The sequence below is a fragment of the Erinaceus europaeus genome, chromosome 4 (assembly GCF_950295315.1).
Source record: "Erinaceus europaeus chromosome 4, mEriEur2.1, whole genome shotgun sequence".
In the NCBI taxonomy this organism is placed as follows: domain Eukaryota; kingdom Metazoa; phylum Chordata; class Mammalia; order Eulipotyphla; family Erinaceidae; genus Erinaceus; species Erinaceus europaeus.
Window position 1 is genome coordinate 15,409,836 of NC_080165.1, and position 17,424 is coordinate 15,427,259.

Genomic DNA, 17,424 nt, shown 5'->3' on the forward strand with positions numbered 1-17,424 from the left:
GACTCCCGAAATGTTTTTTTTTAAGCTGATAAAGTTTTGCCCACAGAGGCAAAAAATGGCCCCCTCAGGCCTTCCCTTGGCAGCACACTGGTTCTTGTTACTCGCTTACATGTTTCTCCATGTTTGTGCCAGTTTCTTTTTTGAAAATGCCTGTACAATATAGGTTTCTGTTTACCCCACACCCCTGATACTGTGGTCATTTAGTTAAAAACCGAAGGGGGAATTGTTGGTATGTTTCATATTGGTTTGCTCCCCTTCCCCCCGACCTCTGAGAGAATTGGTTTGGCCCTTGCTAGTTTTGCGCCCCGCTTTCTCCCCGCCCCCTATGCTAAGGACATCCAGAGTCCCAGCAGCAGCCGCAGAGAGAGAATGATGGGGAAGCACATGGTGTGGTGATTTGCCCGTTTGTGAATAAAGATTAAACTGCAGCTTCTCAGCCCAGCCATGTGTCCCCAAGTCTGTCTCTGTCTACCGCCGCGACACTAGCCCGGCCTGCTGGAGCCTCCGAACTTTAACAACATAAATAAATGTAAACAAAACAAACAAACAAAAACAACAAAAACCACCTCTGGGGCATGAGTGAGTGTTCAGTTCCTGAACCATGATGACAGAGGAGAACCTAGGTGGGAGGTTAGAGTGTTATGTGGAAAACTGAGAAATGTTACACATGTACCAACGCCTGTGTCACACTGTCAACTATAAACCATTAATCCTTTCAATAAAGAAAAGGAAGAAAGTTAAAAAGGGAGTGGGGGTTGAAGAAGCAGCAGGAGGTCTCGTCACCCTGAGTACTTTGCAAGGCCAGGGTGTGTGTGTGTGTGTGTGTGTGTGTGTGTGTGTCTCCTGTGTGTGTGTCTGTGTGTCTGTCTGTGTTGGTGTGTGTGTGTATGTGTGGCTCCTGTCTGCCTCAACATACCAGAGTGAGGAAAACCCTTTCCCGATGAGCAGGGAGTGTCAGGCTTTGCTTCTCTGTACTTTCTCTTTTGTCATCACTGGGACTTCACTGCTCTGGGGATTTATTTATTCAGAGAGTAGAGCAGAGAGGGAGGCAGGGAAGGGGACATGGGGAGGGAGAGAGAGAGGGAGAAGGAAAAGCACCCAGCACTGAAGCTTCCTTCTGAGCTGTGGGGGCCTGGCTCAAACCTGGGTCTCGCACACGGCCAAGCAGGCAGCTCCCAGATGAGCGACTCTGCCCACTTACTTGCCTGTCTATAAAGCAGAGGGGCTGCAGCACATGCTGGGAAGTGGGGAGCCTGCGGAGGGGAGTGGTGGGGAGGTGAGGACACACGAATCCCTCAGGCCCAGCAGCAGCATCACTGTCCAGACTGCGCTCAGCGGCCACCTAATGGCTCCCGGCGGTCATGGCGCCCACAGGCCCTGGAGCAGGTGGAAGCAGCCTCTGAGGCCGCGGCCACAAAACACTAGCCGGGGCACCTGGCCCCCGGGGTCCGTCCCCTACCGCCTACCTCGTGGAAGTCGGCGTCCCTCGTGGCCGCCAGCTCGAAGCCCTGCTGCCGGCTCTCATGCTGCAGGATGCGGGCCAGCAGCTGGTAGGCGGTCCGCACGTCGTTGCCGAAGAGCGTGGGCGTGTGCTGCGTGGCGTTGTGCAGCGCCTTGGCCAGGCGCAGGGTGCGGTCGCTGTCCATGCGGGTCTCGTTGCGGTTCAGCTTCTCATTCTAGGAGACACAGCAGAGGCCCGTGTCTGCAAACTCTCCTCCTGGGTTACTGGTTACACCCAGTAACTCCACTACTCTCTGGTGGAAAGTGCTCATTAGGGAAGAACTTGGGGGCAGGCCAGGCGGTGGCGCATCTGGTTGGGCGCACACATTACAGAGCGTGAGGGCCCGGGTTTAAGTCCCTGCTCCCCACGTGCAGGGAGAGAGCTTCATGAGTGGTGAAGCCGGGCTGCAGGCGTCTCTCTGTTTCTTTCCTTATCTATCTCTCCCACCCCTCTCAATTTCTCTCTCTATCTAATAAATACAATTATAAATAAATAAATAAGAACTTGGGGAAAACTGCTTGGTTAGAAAAGAACCTAGAGGGGCCAGGTGGTGGCACACCTGGTTGAGTGCACGGCACAACGTGCAAGGACATGGGTTCGAGCCTCTGCTCCCCCCATGCAGGGAGAAAGCCTCACAAGTGGTGGAGCAGGGCTGCAAGTGTCTCTCTCCCGCCTCCCACTCAATTTCTGGCCGACTCTACTATCCAACAAGCAAATAAAAGATAATTATGTATATATAAAAGAAAAGAACCTGGAAAAAAAAATAGGGGCTGAGAAGGTGACAAATGCCTTATAAGCATGACGCTGCACATTTGAATCCTGGCATCCCATGAGAACAACCAAGGACACAGATGAGTGGAACTCCATGGGAGGTGGAGTAGTGCCGTGTGCTCTTTCTCTCTTGCACTGCCTCAAACGGAAAATATCAGGGGCTGAGAGATAGCTCAGCAGTTGGAGCACAGGCCTTGCCTTGCCTGAGTCCCTGGACTCAATTCCAAGCACCACATAGGAGTACCATGGACAGCAGTGTGTGGGGGGGGCTCACGGATGGGGGGGCGTTATCAGTGTCTCTCCTTTCTTTCTCTACCTCGAAGGCCATAGAATCAAAAAGTTGAGCTGGCCACTGACAGGAGACTGGATTACAAAATTATGAGACATACTCCATGGAATACTATACTGCAATAAAAAAGATGACATTGTGGCCTTTGGGACAAAATGGCTGGAACTGGAGGTGATTATGCTTTGCAAAATAAGTAAAGAGAAAGTAAAATAAGTAAAGAGAAAGACAACTACCAAAACAGAATGTTTTACTCATGTGGAATCTAGAGAAATGATGGGCATGAACTTGCAAAAATAAGCGAACTAACAACACAAGAAAACCCCAGAAGCAAACCAATTATTTTGAAGATTTTTTTTGTGAGAACTATGGTGGTGAGCTCTAGGAGAGTGGGAACACAGCTTTGGTGGTGGGTGCAGTGTGGAATTACAATCTGGTAGCCCACTATTAATCACAAATTAAAAAAATGATGTGGAAAAAAAAGTTGGGTTTGAGGAGGCTGTCCAGCAGTATTGTACATGCACAAGACCCTTAGAGCTCACTCCCTGGTGCTGCATTTAAAAAAGTAATTCACCCCACGTCCCAGCATGGACTCTGGCTGATGATGGTGGGACAAGGAAGGAGAGTCCATCTGACCAAAGCAATGGGCAAAGACACCAAGTGGAAGAAAGGAGACAGGAGGGGGTCGGGCGGTGGCGCAGTGGGTTAAGCGCATGTGGTGCAAAACGCAGGCACCGGCGTAAGGATCCCAGTTCGAGCCCCCGGCTCCCCACCTGCAGGGGAGTCGCTTCACAGGCGGTGAAGCAGGTCTGCAGGTGTCTATCTTTCTCTCCCCTCTCTCTCTGTCTTCCCCTCCTCTCTCCATTTTTCTCTGTCCTATCCAACAACGAAATGCGTCAACAAGGGCAATAATAATAACCACAACGAAGCTACAACAAGGGCAACAAAAGGGGGAAAAAAAAAAAAAGGCCTCCAGGAGCAGTGGATTCATGGTGCAGGCACCGAGCCCAGCAATAACCCTGGAGGAGGAAAAAAAAAAAAAAAGAAGAAAGGAGACAGGACATTGTTCTCAGCAAAGGGCAAGGCGGCAAGGTCCTGGACTTGAATGAGGGGCTCTGAGTTTGCAGAGCCAGATGCAGCCTCGGTCCTCAGGGAAAGGAAGGGTCCTACAGACTGCCCGACGTGTGGTGCCCAGAGCAGATGTGGGCACTGAAGCTGCCTCTGAACAGCACCACCCAGCTCCCGAACGCCCACCCCCTTTACAACACACGTCCCTGCTGCCCAGCCTACCAGGACTTTGAGCTCCACAAAAGAACCGGTGGTGCAGTTAAAGAGCTCGGGAGGCAGCCAGCCCTTCTCTCCGCTGCAGTGCCGGATTGCGTTTCCTGCGGCCAGAACAGAGGCAGAAACCCTGACTGCAGCTGTTGAAACTGTGTCCAAACCAACATCAACCGGCGCATCCAGCTGTGAAGGCCCTGGGTGGTGGCTAGCTATGAAGCCAGTACTAGGTCTCTCCCACCTGGGGCCTCGTCTAAAGCGGCTGGAAGTATACAAGCAGTCCCACCAGCCGCTGGGATTGCCAGCAACCAGCAGCTGGCGTCTGAGCAAGAGTGTGGAACAGAAACCAGTTCAATCATGTGCTGAGCACAATGTATGTGGTCACGGCGTGCCAGTGCGGGGCTGTGAGCTGCTTCCTGTGCCACCTGACTGGACTTCTGGCGGTCCCCTGCTGTGGACCCAGTCACTGTTCCCATCATACAAAGAGAATACTGACAGGGCCTGCAGGGGGCACACCCAGTTGAGCACATATGTTACAAACACACAAGGACCCAGGGTCAAGTCCCCACTCCGAACCTACAGGGGAAGCTTCATAAGTAGTGAAGCAAGGCTGTAATTGTCTCTTTTTCATTCTTTTAAAAAAAATTTATTTATGGGGGTCGGGCGGTAGCACAGTGGGTTAAGCGCACATGGCGCGTAGCACAAGGACCAGTGTTAAGGATCCCAGTTCAAGCCCCCGGCTCCCCACCTGCAGGGGTGTTACTTCACAGGCAATGAAGCAGATCTGCGGGTGTCAATCTTTCTCTCCCCCTCTCTGTCTTCCCTTCCTCTCTCCATTTCTCTCTGTCCTATCCAAGAAAAATGACATCAATTACAACAATAATAGCAACAATAACAATGATAAAAGGGGAAAAAATGGCCTCCAGGAGCAGTGGATTCATGGTGCAGGCACCAAGCCCCAGCAATAACCCTGGAGGAAAAAAATATATGTATTTATTATTGAATAGAGACAAGGAGAAATTGAGAGGGGAAGGGAAGGAGATAACGAGGGAGAAAGAGAGACACCCGCAGCCCAGCTTCACCATTTGTGAAGCTTTTCCCCTGCAGGTGGAGACCGGGGCCTTGAATCTGGGTCCTTGCACACTGGACTGCTCGACCAGGTGCACCACCACCCAGCCCCCTCTCTTTCATTCTTTTCCTCCCTAGCTCCCTCTCCTTTTGAATTTCCCTCTATCTCTATCTGATAAACAATACATAAAATATTGAGGATGGGGACACAAAGCACCAGCAACCCCACCCTCTATGTTTTTCTTACTCCCATGCCAGGTGTTGTTATTTATGATGGAGGAGGTACCATCTGATTTTCTCTCAAGGCTCTGGCTGAAGAAACATTTATTCACACACATTCCCTGGGAGTTCAGATACCTCGACTGACTTGCTTGCCAGCTGAGTGTCCCTGTCCAGTCTCCTGCCCAGCAGGAGCCACAGGTTGCTGGGACTTACCCACAGATCCCTTGGGGCATGGCACCGCGGCTGGCTGCCCAAACTTGGTCTGCGGCCACCAGATGCCAGCCTCAAATGCCCTGGGACAGCCATTGTAGATCACTGGGGGACAAAGGAGAGAAGATTCAGTCTAGCATGGCTGTACCCTCAAATATACCCTCTCTCCTCCCCAAGGAAGGCCCTGCCCCCACCAGGAACTGAACTTTTTTCTTCCCTCATTCATGTTTGAAAAAGGGTGGGTCATGACCCAGGCTCTCACCACACCGACAGGGCTGAGTTTCTGGGAGAGCCAGTGGACAGTGAGACCAGAAGCGGCCCTAGGAGGGCACGGAGTCTGCAGTCGCACACGTCCAGCAGCCCAAGGTGGGTCACGGGGCACCTCATACCTTCACAGCCAAGCGTGGTGACCTCTGCGAAAGGGTTGTCACAGCGGTTGCACTGGCGGCCGATAACACCAGGCTTGCAGGCACACTGCCCCGTGTCAGTGACACAGGCGCGGCTGTGGGAGCCGTGAGGGAAGCAGTCACATGGCAGGCAGCTGTCCTGCTCTGGGGGCTTGTAGTGATTCTCCTGCAAGAGCAGCAGTGTCCAGGCATCAGGTGCCAGCAGAAGCCTGAAAAGATGTTTCCAGCAGGCATCCTGCCCACTCCTATCTCTATCATTTTTTTAAAAAAATATTTATCTTATTTATTTATTCCCTTTTGTTACCCTTGTTGTTTTATTGTTGTAGTTATTATTGTTGTTGTCGTTGTTGAATAGGACAGAGAGAAATGGAGAGAGGAGGGGAAGATAGAGAGGAGGGGAAGACAGACACCTGTAGACCTGCTTCACCGCCTGTGAAGCGACTCCCCTGCAGGTGGGGAGCCGGGGGCTCGAACCGGGATCCTTACGCCGGTCCTTGTGCTTTGCGCCACCTGCGCTTAACCCGCTGCGCTACAGCCCGACTCCCATCTCTATCATTTTTTAAAAAAATGTTTTATTTATTTATTAATGAGAAAGATAGGAGGAAAGAGAGAAAGAACCAGACGTCACCCTGGTACATACACTGCTGGGGATCGAACCCAGAATCTCATGCTTGAGAGTTCAGTGCTTCATCCACTGTGCCACCTCCAGGATCACTCTCTATCTTTTTTAAAGGACTTTTCTTTTATATATTTTTATAGGAGAGAGAAATTGAGAGGGAAAGGGGAGACACAGCAGGAGGGGGAGTGAGAGATACCTGCAGCTCTGCCCCCCCACCCTTGATGCTGCCCCCCACCCCCGAATGTAGGGACCAGGGGCTTGACCTCGAGACCTTGCCCATGGTAACGTGTGCACTCCACCATGTGGGCCACCACCAGGCCCCTTTCCTCTCCTGCCTCCATGTCCCCAGGGCATGACTTCCGATGGTGAGATGGGGCAAACATTCCGAAAAACACTCCCCACCTCATTTCTTGTAGATTTTTTTTTCTGTCATTGCCAGGGTTTTACCACTTCAGGCTGACTTTTTCAGACAGAGACAGAGAGAATGACCCCACAGCCAGGCTCAAACCTGGGCTGTGAACATATTAAAGCAGGCACTCTACCCAGGAGGTGCTATTTGCTGGCCTGTGTTTTTGTGGTTGTTGAAAATTATTTATCTGGGAGATGGCTCAGCAATGAATCACATGTCTTGCATGTGTAAAGTTGTCAGTTTAATCACTGGCAACACGTGAGACACAAAAAAGATATCACACACAGCAAAAAAGGAATTGTTTTGGTCTTTTTCCCTACCTGTCATAAAAAAGAAATTGGGGGCCAGGCAGTGGCACACCTGGTTAAGTGAACAAATTACCATGAGCAAGGACCTGGGTTCGGGCCCCTACTCCTGGCCCACAGGGGGGGAAGCTTCATGAGCAGTAAAGCAGGTCTGCATGTGTCTCTTTGTCTCTCTCCCTCTCTACCACCCCCCATCTCTATTTCCTATCTGTCCTATCTAATAATAAAAAGAAAAAAGAAATTAAAAGCCACCTGAATGTCTACCTCTGGGCATGTGAGGGTCAAGATCATGGGCCCATCAAACTCGGCAGCAACAACAACAACAAAATGACCCTGGGAGTCGGGCGGTAGCACAGTGAGTTAAGTCCACATGGTGTAAAGCGCAAGGACCGGCATAAGGATCCCAGTTCAAGCCCCCCGCTCCCCACCTGTAGGGGAATCGCTTCACAGGCAGTGAAGCAGGTCTATCTTTCTCTCCCCCTCTCTGTCTTCCCCTCTCTCTCCATTTCTCTCTGTCCTATCCAACTATGATGACATCAATAAAAACAATAATAACTACAACAATAAAACAAGAGCAACAAAAGGGAATAAATTAAAAAAATAAATAATAAAAAAAAAAGCAGCACAGGAGGCTGCTAAAAAAATGGCCCCATCCAAAAATGGGGAGAGGATATGAACAGAATATTCACCAAAGAAGAGATACAAAAGGCCAACAAACATATGAAAAAATGCTCCAAGTTATTGCTTGTCAGAGAAATGCAAATAAAGACAATGAGACACCATTAAAAAAAAAAAAAAGATCATGGGCTTTGGATTCGGCAAATCCTGAGTTTATGCCTGTTTACTGGTCACATGGCCCTTGTGCATCCTCGAGAACTGGGTTAGATAGTGACTTGGGCACATTCTGGAGTCTGTCCAGACTTCTGTAACAGAGACAGAACTGCTCCCACAACGGGTTGTGACTATGTGTAAAGTTTCAATGGCAAGAGGAAGCACTGAGACACTCGTAGTCACCCTGAGACGGGAGAAGAGTTCTCTATACTTTTTTTTTTTTTGCTTCCAGTCACTGGGGGTTGGCACTACAAATCCACTGCTTCTGGGAGCCTTTTCCCCCCCTTATTTCCTTTTTCCCATTCAATAGGACAGAGAGAAATTGGAGGGAGGAGGAGGAGGAAGAGGAGGAGGAGGAGGGAGATAGGGAGAGAAATGTAGACACCTGCAGACCTGCTCCACCACCGGTGAAGCATTCCTGCTGCAGTTGGGGAGCGGGGGCTCAAACCCGGGTCCTTGCATGTATCCTCGTGCATAGTGCTCCATGAACCTAATTGGGTGTGTAACCACCTGGCTCCCTCAATGATTTCTTTTGTAAAATATTTATTTATCTATGTACTTATTTATTATTGGATAGAGACCAAGAGAAATCTAGGGGGGGAGGTGGGGATATAGAGAGAGGAAAAGAAGGCTGGGGAGATAGCACAATGGTTATGCAAAAGACTTTCTTTTTTTTTATAAAGTCTTTTTTAAAAATTTATTTTATGTATTTATTCCCTTTTGTTGCCCTTGTTGTTTTATTATTGTAGTTATTATTGTTGTTGTCGTTGTTGGATAGGACAGAGAGAAATGGAGAGAGGAGGGGAAGACAGAGAGGAGGAGAGAAAGACAGACGCCTGCAGACCTGCTTCACCACCTGTGAAGCGACTCCCCTGCAGGAGGGGAGCCGGGGTTCGAACCGGGATCCTTATGCCGGTCCTTGTGCTTTGTGCCACCTGCGCTTAACCCGCTGCGCTACAGCCCGACTCCCTGCAAAAGACTTTCATGCCTGAGGCTCTGAGGCTCCAGGTTCAATCCTCAGCACTGAGCAGTGCCTTGGTATCTGTCTTTCTCTCTCACTGAAATCAGCAGATATTTAATTTGAGAGGGAGAGAGACACCTACATCACTGTTTCATGGCTCACAAACGGTTCCCCCCTGCAAGTAGGGGGTGGAGAGTGGGGGCTTGTACCCAGGTCCTGATTTATGGTAACGTGTGTGTTCAACCAGGTGCACCACCACCAGCTGGTCAGTAATTTCCTATGAGAGAAAAATTCTAGGTACATTTTCTCCAAAGACTCCTCACTTTTCAGCTACTCTGCCACCAACTCATGTCACATCCACCACCACACTATGGCTAGCCTGCCAAGCCTGAGCCATAAAAGATTTATTTATTTACTAATGAGAGAGTGAGAGAAGTGATAGGGGGGTAGTAAGGAGAGAGAGAACCAGAGCATCGCTTTGGTACATGCAATGCTGGGGCTCAAACCCAAGACCTCATGCCTGAGAGCCCACTGCTTTATCCACTGTTCCACCTCCCAGACCAGGATCTATATTTTATTTATTTACTTATTTTATTTATAAAAAGGAAATACTGACAAAAACCATAGGATAAGAGGGGTACAACTCCACACAATTCCCACCACCAGAAACTCTGGATCACATCCCCTCCCCTGATAGCTTTCCTATTCTTTATCCCTCTGGGAGCATGGACCCAGGGTCATGATGGGGTGCAGAAGGTAGAAGGTCTGGCTTCTGTAACTGCTTCCCCATTGAACATGGGTGTTGGCAGGTCGATCCAGACTCCCGGCCTCTCTCTCTCTTTTCCTAGTAGAGTGGGGTTCTGGAGAAGTGGGGCTCCAGGACACACTGGTGGAGACATCTGCCTAGGGAAGTCCAGTTGGTTTAATGTAAGTATTCAGGAGTCCAGTCAGACCCTGTTTTCAGTGGGGTCTCAGTGACAGTAAGCAGCCTGCTGGGAGCAGCTGAGGGACACAACCCAGGGCAATTTCCTTGCCCATCCCAGTGACAGCAGGACCTCCCTCACCAAGGGCCTCATGGTTTTCAGGATGGGAAACAGAGGCCCCATGTGATTCAGGAGGGGAGCTCCGTGTCACTCACTCAGAGCAAAGCCTGCCATTTTACCAAGCATTTGACAGAAGACCTGGAAAATGGCCAATGAAGACAGCTGTGGCTGGGGCTAAGGAAAAGCTGACCTCAGAGAAACTGCAAGATTTCCAGTTATCAAGTGGATGTGGGGTCAATGGTTCCAGTTCCCACAGTCTAACCCAAAGAAGAACCAGCCTGGTGAATTCACAATGCCTTCAGTGGCAGGCTGTGAACACCCAAAGCCACATACGTACACGGGTGTGTGCAGACGTGACTGCATACACATGCTGTGTGTGGGTGTGTCCTGGAGTGGTGTCTGCACTGCACGCGTGTGCTGTACACACACAGGCGGGAGTGAGTGCACAGGCGGCCGCCTTCCCGGGTCTCACCTTGCACTGACACTGTCCGTTGGTCTTGTTGCAGTCGGGGTCAAAGCCTTTGCCAACAGCACAGTGACAGGGCCCACACACAGGGTTCCCCCACCAGCCTTTGGGGCACGGAAGGTCGATCCTGTTGGGAAAGTAAGAAGGAAAGAAGGCGAACGGATTGTCCTTGTTGGAACCAGAGGAAGCCTGTCAAAGGCCTGGCTCAGCTCTGGATTCTGAGTCAAGTGGCCCTGCTCCCCTCACCCCGTGTCCCCATTTCCAAATTCTGAGGATGTGCTTCTAATTAATCAAAAAAAATTTTTTTTTCTGGGTTTGGGCAGTAGCGTACCAGGTTAAGCATACATAACACAAAGCACAAGGATCTAGGTTCGAGCCCCTGGTCCCTACCTGCCAGGGTGTCTTTCTCTCCCTCTCTCAATTTCTCTCTGTCTTATCAAATTTAAAAATAAAAAAGGGGGTGAGGCTGCCAGAAGGTGGCTTCGTAGTGCCAGCACCAAGCCCTAACAACTGGAGGCAAAAAAAAAAAAAAAAAGAATTTTTTTTTTAGTTTTAAAAAAAGAATTTTTTAGAAAAATAATTTATTTATTTATTTATTTTTATACTTTGGGTTTGGTACCTGCACGACTCTACCACCATTTGTCAGTGATTTTATTTATTTATTTTTGGATAGAGGGTGAGAGACAGAAAGATGGGAGGAGAGAGGATAAGGAAGAGAGAGATACCTGCTGCAGCACTGCCTCACCACTCGTGAAGCTTCCCCTGTGCAGGTGTCTCTGCAGCGGAACTGGGGTTTTAAAGCCGGACCCTTTTGCACGTTGACATGCACACTTTACTGGGTGCGGCACCACCTGGTCCCCTGATTAGTTGTTTTTTATATTATTTATTTATTTTTAATTGCCAGCAGGGTCACTGCTGGGGTTCAATGCCTACACAACAAATCCATTGCTCCTGGAGGCCATTTTCTTCTTTTAAGTGTACAGAATAGAAAGAAATCAAGAAGAGGGGGCCAGGCGGTAGTGCAGCAGGTTAAGCACACATGGCCCAAAGCACATGGATCGGCGTAAGGATCCCGGTTCAAGACCCTGGCTCCTCACTTGCAGGGGGGTTGCTTCACAGGTGGCAAAGCAGGTTTGCAGGTGTCTATCTTTCTCTCCCCCCTCTCCGTCTTCCCCATCTCTCTCCTTTTCTCTCTGTCCTATCCAACAACAATGACAGCAATAACAACAACAATGATAAACAACAAGTACAACAAAAGGAGAAAAAATAACCTCCAGGAACAGTGGATTCATAGTGCAGGCACTCAGCCTGAGCGATAACCCTGGAGGCCAAAAAAAAAAAAAGGGGGGGGACAGAAGGAGAGAGGAAGAGAGACACATTTTACCGTGTGCAGGCATCTGAATTCAAGCCCCTGGTCTGTCCCCACATGCATGTGTGTGTGTGTGGGTGGGGGGCTTCATAAGTGGTAAAACATTGCTGCAGGTGTCTCTCTTCCTCTCTCCTTCCAAGTCACAGCAAAAGGAGGGGCCACTGGGCACAGGGTCCTGTGGTGTGCTCACCTGTTCTCACAGTACTGCCCATAGTGGCTGGCCCCGCACTCACACACGTAGCCCCAAGGGGCGCTGGTGCTGTGCACACAGGCTGCCACGTGCTCGCAGGGGTTGAGGTGACACACATCCACACACTTACGTCCGAAGTAGCCTGTGGAGACAAGTCAGCATGACACAGAGCCCACCCCACTCCACAAAAGCTTCCCAAGCTTCCTCTCTGCTGGGCTTTGAGTCAGACCTGGAGACAAACAAGGGGCCTCCTAGGCTGCCCCTTGGTAGCAGGAGCTGTCGGGTTGGGGTACCGACTGCCTCAGCACACTCAGGACATCACACCAGCTAAGGACAATTGCAACACCTCACAAATTCTGAGACAACCGGGAGCCAGGCTGTGGCCCAGCAGGTTAAGCGCACATGATGCAAAATGAAAGGACCAGCATAAGGATCCCAGTTTGAGCCCCCAGTTCCCCACCTACAGGCGGGTTGTTTTACAGGTGGTGAAGCAGGTCTGCAGGTGTCTATCTTTCTCTCCCCCTCTCAATTTCTCTGTCCTATCCAACAACAGCAATGGCAACAGTCAAAATAATGACAACAAGGGCAACAAAATGGGAAAAATGGCCTCTAGGAGTAGTGGATTTGTAGTGGAGGCACTGAACCTCAGCAAGAACCCTGGAGGCAAAAAAAAAAAAAAAAAAAAAAGAGAAAAAGAAAAGAAAAAAATTCTGACACAACCATAAAAATATATACATATGCATTTAAATTATTTATTTATTTTACTGGATAGGACAGAGAGAAATTGAGAGGGAAGGGGGAAGACAGAGAGGGAGAAAGACAGACACCAGTAGACTTGCTTCACTACTTGTGAATCAACCCCCCCTGCAGATGGGGAGCCAGGGGGTTCAAACCACGATCCTTGTGCTGGTCCTTATGCTTTGTGCCATGTGCACTTAACCCACTGCACTATTGCCCAGCTCCCAAGAACAACCTGGAGTATCCCACGTCCCAAAAAAAGAGGGGACCTAGGAATGCATGCTGAGGAGGGCTCACACCTACTTAAAAAACAAAGCTCAGATGTCAGGCTCAGGCAAAAACTAATAAAGTCATGGGCCCTTTAGAATATACCTAAAACAGACCTACTAGTTATTTCCAAACGAAGACCCCAAATCTTCATCTGCAATATTCCAGCCTTTAGGTTCACCATTAATCAACAATTTGTTTAGCTTTATATGATAACTCTACCAGGTTCCAGATGCTATCATGATGCCAACCAGACTTCCCTGGACAGACAACCCCACCAATGTGTCCTGGAGCTCCGATTCTCCAGAACCCTTCCCCACTAGGGAAAGAGAGAGACAGGCTGGGAGTATGGATCAACCTGTCAACACCCATGTTCAGCAGGGAAACAATTACAGAAGCCAGACCTTCCGCCTTCTGCATCCCATAATGTCCCTGGGTCCATACTCCCAGAGGGTTAAAGAATAGGAAAGCTGTCAGGGGAGGGGATGGCATACAGAATTCTGGTGTGGGAATTGTACTCCTCTTATTCTGTGGTCTTACCAGTGTTTCCATTTTATAAATAAATACATTAAAATAAAAAATAAAAAGCTCAGGGTCCCACAGGCCCACAGGAGGTAGACAGGGAGGCTGATGCCCCACCTGGCTTTCCTGGGTGTATTTTAACCTGCAGGTGGCACCTTCCTGCAGACAGGCACCCAAGGGGTGTAGGTACCGGCTCCCACCTTTGTCGCAGATGCAGGAGAAGCTGTCCCAGGTGTTGTGACAGCGGCTGTGCAGAGGGCAGGGGTTAGAGGCGCACAGGTCTTCCACGTCACAGCCGTCCTTCACTCTGACCTTGAGCGCATCCTTCATGTTCAGTGTGGCGATGTTGGTGGACGTCTCCCCCATCCGCACTCCCTGCACAAGAACAGGGCAGCCACATTCAGTCCCCCTGGCCTTCGGGCTCGGAGAACCCCCAAACCTCCTCATTTCACAAACAAGGCCTCATGAGCCTATGGGACTGGGATGGGTGGGGAGGTGGTGGGAATGGGTTGTGTCTGACACCCTTGGGTTTGTGTTGTGGATGGGGACACGGGAATGGAGACGGACTAATTCCACATTCCAACAATCCCACAGTTGTTGTCCAAAGGAAAACATGAGTGTGGGTAATAAGATGAGCACGGCCAGGAGGTGGCTCAGTGGTAGAGCAAGGACTCATAGGCATAGGGCCCTGACTTTCATCCCTGGCACAACGTGTGCGGAAGGGATGCTCTTGGCCTCTCACTGAGGTGGGTGCTGATGAGGATGGAAGCAGGCGTCTCATGGCGGAAGGGGTGGCTGAACTGAGGAGCCCAGGCAGAGGGTCCAAGCAAGGCACAGGAGTAGGGATGCAGCCTGAATGTTCCAGAGAGGGGAGGAGACAGAAGAATTGAGAGAAGACGTAAAGCTAGAGCACAGTGTGAGCTTCAAAGAAAACAACTCCCCAAAACCTTGGACGCAAACCTGGAAGCAACCCAGGTGTCCAATAACAGATGAGTGGCTGAGAAAGTTACGGTCTGTATCTACAGTGGAATACTACTCAGCTATTAAGAATCATAAACTTGCCCGAGGAGATGGTCCCCACCAGGCCATACCTGCATGCAGCCCCGGAAGCCACGCTGTACGGACACCTTGTCTTCAGACACACCTCCCACCACGATGCTTCTCATCTTCAACCCTGGGAGCTGGTTCCCGATTTGCACTGTGTCCTGCCCAAGGAGACGGCAACAGCCACCACTCAGGAGAAGCTTCCCAGCCAGCAAGGAGGGGCCTAAAAGTGATCGCTCTGCCCCTGCCTCCGTCAGCTCCCCTGACAACACCTGGGTGTCTGGATTGGGGGAGGGGTGGAGGGGGTGGAGGGGGGCTCTGCTGGTGTGGACAGCAGGTGTGTGCGTGTGGCGGGCAGGTGAGGGACCCAGCCAGAGGACCTTTCCATATGCCAGTCCAGCCAAGGTGGACACATGGCAAGGGAACGGGCACGCCTGCCACCTCCAAAAGCAACTACTACCAAGCACTTTGCCATCAATCACCACCTTGGGAAAAAGTACTGGGTGTGTGGAAAGTGGGCTCACTGTCCGCAGAACCTAAGACGTTTCTGCCGGGTCCTCGGGCCCTAGGAAGCCCGACACGGAACACAGCGCTGTTGACGCTCAGTGCCGCGAGTGGGCTGGCGCACACTCCTCCAGGCCACTTAGACCTCTCAAGTGGCCCCGTAAGTGAGTAGATGTCTCAAAAAATAATCCCAGGAGTCTCTCCATCTGCTAGGCAAGCAGATGAGCACAGTGTACTTCATGAAAGAGATCCCTGCCTGGGGCTGGGGAGATAAGACGGCATCATGGTTACGCAAACAGACTCTCATGTTGGATAGTATGCCAGCTCCCCCTGGCTTCTGCTTAACCATATGCCCATATAGGGATAGATTTAATCCCATTCAAAGCTTTGGTCTATTTACATAAATCACTTTTACATTTACATAAAGCACCACACTCCCTCCAGGGCATTGGTGGTTTAGTGGTAGAATTCTCGCCTGCTCCACCCCCTCTCCTTGTCACACCCTGATCTTCCACCAGTCACTTTTCGCTCCACCCTCTCTATGTCACATCCTGTTTCCACCCTACTTGGAGAGTATAAAAACAGCTGCTCTTCTGATTAAAGACACTTGGAAATTGCTTTCCGGCTCCGAGAGTTCCAGAGTGTATCTCCTGCGGAAGTTGGTGCAGCACGCGTTCCTGGTCCCTCTCCCACGCAGCAGCCTAGATCAGCTCCAGTTGAGTTCTCTCCAAGCCAGAGAGCACTAGCTCGGGAAGAAGCACCCTCAGGCTCTCCCGGCATCCTCATGCCTGAGGCTCCAGAAATTCCAGGTTCAATCCCCCCGTACCACCATAAGCCATAGCTGAGCAGTGCTCTGGTGTTCCTCTCTCTCTCTGCATCTCTCTCAAAAATAAAGTATTAAATAAGAGATAGATAGAGAGATAGAGATCCCTGTCCAGAAAGCCACCACCCCACCCAGGGCCCGGCCCCTCTGTGCTCTTGGTCTTGTGCTCACCCACGCACCACACTGCAGCCAGGGGCCCGGGAGTCCCTAATCTCATCCCCCTGCCCCAGAGGCACAAGTCACTGCTCAAGAAACCTTTGCCAAAAGAAACCACTGCGGGTGTGGGTCACTGGGAGTGCAGACGCCAGTGACCTCAGCACAAGGTGGGGGGGGGGGGGTCCTGCAGGGAGTGTGCACTTGCTCTCCACACGGCATCAGGCAGGACCCCTAGCTGCCCCCAGTCTGCCAAAAGGGAGGGGGGCATCTATTCCTATCAGGGGGCAAGTGGCCACACACCTGGTCCAGCCCATAGTCCAAGGTCATGACTGCCAGGTACTTGATGTCCTTGCCCTCCTTGGCACTCTTCAGTTCTATCAGCAGGTGGTGCCACTCCCCGTCCGTCACACGTGATCTGGGCAGCTTCATAGAAGCCACGTCCGAGGGGCCGTGGGACACCTCAAAGTGGACATAGCTGTTGAGGATCTGTGGAGCAGGGAGACAGTCGCGCCTACAGGTTAGTGTAGTTCCGACAACACAGAAAACACTTTGCAGGTGGGAAAGAGAGAGAGAGAGAGAGAGAGAGAGAGAGAGAGAGAGAAAAGAAACACGGGACAGGGTTTCAAGTACAGATGTCTGAAGGCACCAGAGTGACTCAGCTCACAGCTAAGTCAGAGTCACAGCCGGGGGAACATGGCAACCTGCGGAGAGGAACCTGGTGCCTCCTTCCTCATGGTCCACCCCCAGCATGGCCGAAGCCGGAAAGCCAAGCTAAATTTTCTAGGTTTGTGGCGTTGGAGAAGGAAAAACAGAGTTTAGAGCCACCCAGGGTAGGGTACCCAGCAGAAGCACCACAAGGGGGTAATGACAACACCATTCTGGTTTCAGTTTTTCTACAGCTGCTCAGATGTAGTCCAGCACTCAGTCAAAAACAACAAGCTACCCGAAGGCCCACCGTAAGAATCAGGAAGCAGTGGAAACAGAACCAACAGGGAATCAGGAAGCAGTGGAAACAGAACCAACAGCATCACCACACAGATTTGAGTGCGGCACTGGGAAATGAACTCAGATCCTTGCGCTGACAGGATATCACTGAGCAGACTCCTGGGCCTTTGAGAGAAAGACAGACAGAGACAGAGGCGGGGGGGAGATGGGAGGGACAGTTCAGCACTGTTCCACCTTCTGTGCAATTTTCTCCCTGTCCCATGCTGTGCATGGCATTCCCAGGAGGTGGTCTTGGCACATGGCAAGGCGTTCACTCTACCTGAGCTATCCTGTTTCCACTTTAAAACAACAAAACCGCAGAGCTGGAAGGAGGTGCCACTGACCACCAGATCTTATTTCTGGATGTCAAGAGTACATTTCATGGGATGTGAAGCAAGCTGCTATGTTTACATGCATGTAAGAAAGACATTAAATTCCCAGCACCACCAT

At 50.7% G+C, this 17,424-nt stretch overlaps 1 protein-coding gene across 2 annotated transcripts in view; it reads right to left on the reverse strand.

The window, feature by feature from the left end:
* Positions 1 to 17,424, reverse strand: part of CELSR1 (cadherin EGF LAG seven-pass G-type receptor 1) — a 174,665-nt gene that overhangs the window by 37,506 nt on the left and 119,735 nt on the right. For both annotated transcript variants that reach the window (XM_060188786.1, XM_007522468.3), the window contains exons 10-18: positions 16,291 to 16,476; positions 14,555 to 14,668; positions 13,664 to 13,838; positions 11,937 to 12,078; positions 10,384 to 10,504; positions 5,726 to 5,909; positions 5,340 to 5,441; positions 3,849 to 3,943; positions 1,467 to 1,676 (exon numbers count right to left, since the gene is read on the reverse strand). In XM_060188786.1, the coding sequence (XP_060044769.1) occupies positions 1,467 to 1,676; positions 3,849 to 3,943; positions 5,340 to 5,441; positions 5,726 to 5,909; positions 10,384 to 10,504; positions 11,937 to 12,078; positions 13,664 to 13,838; positions 14,555 to 14,668; positions 16,291 to 16,476 (1,329 nt within the window). The remainder of the gene's footprint in view (positions 1 to 1,466; positions 1,677 to 3,848; positions 3,944 to 5,339; positions 5,442 to 5,725; positions 5,910 to 10,383; positions 10,505 to 11,936; positions 12,079 to 13,663; positions 13,839 to 14,554; positions 14,669 to 16,290; positions 16,477 to 17,424) is intronic.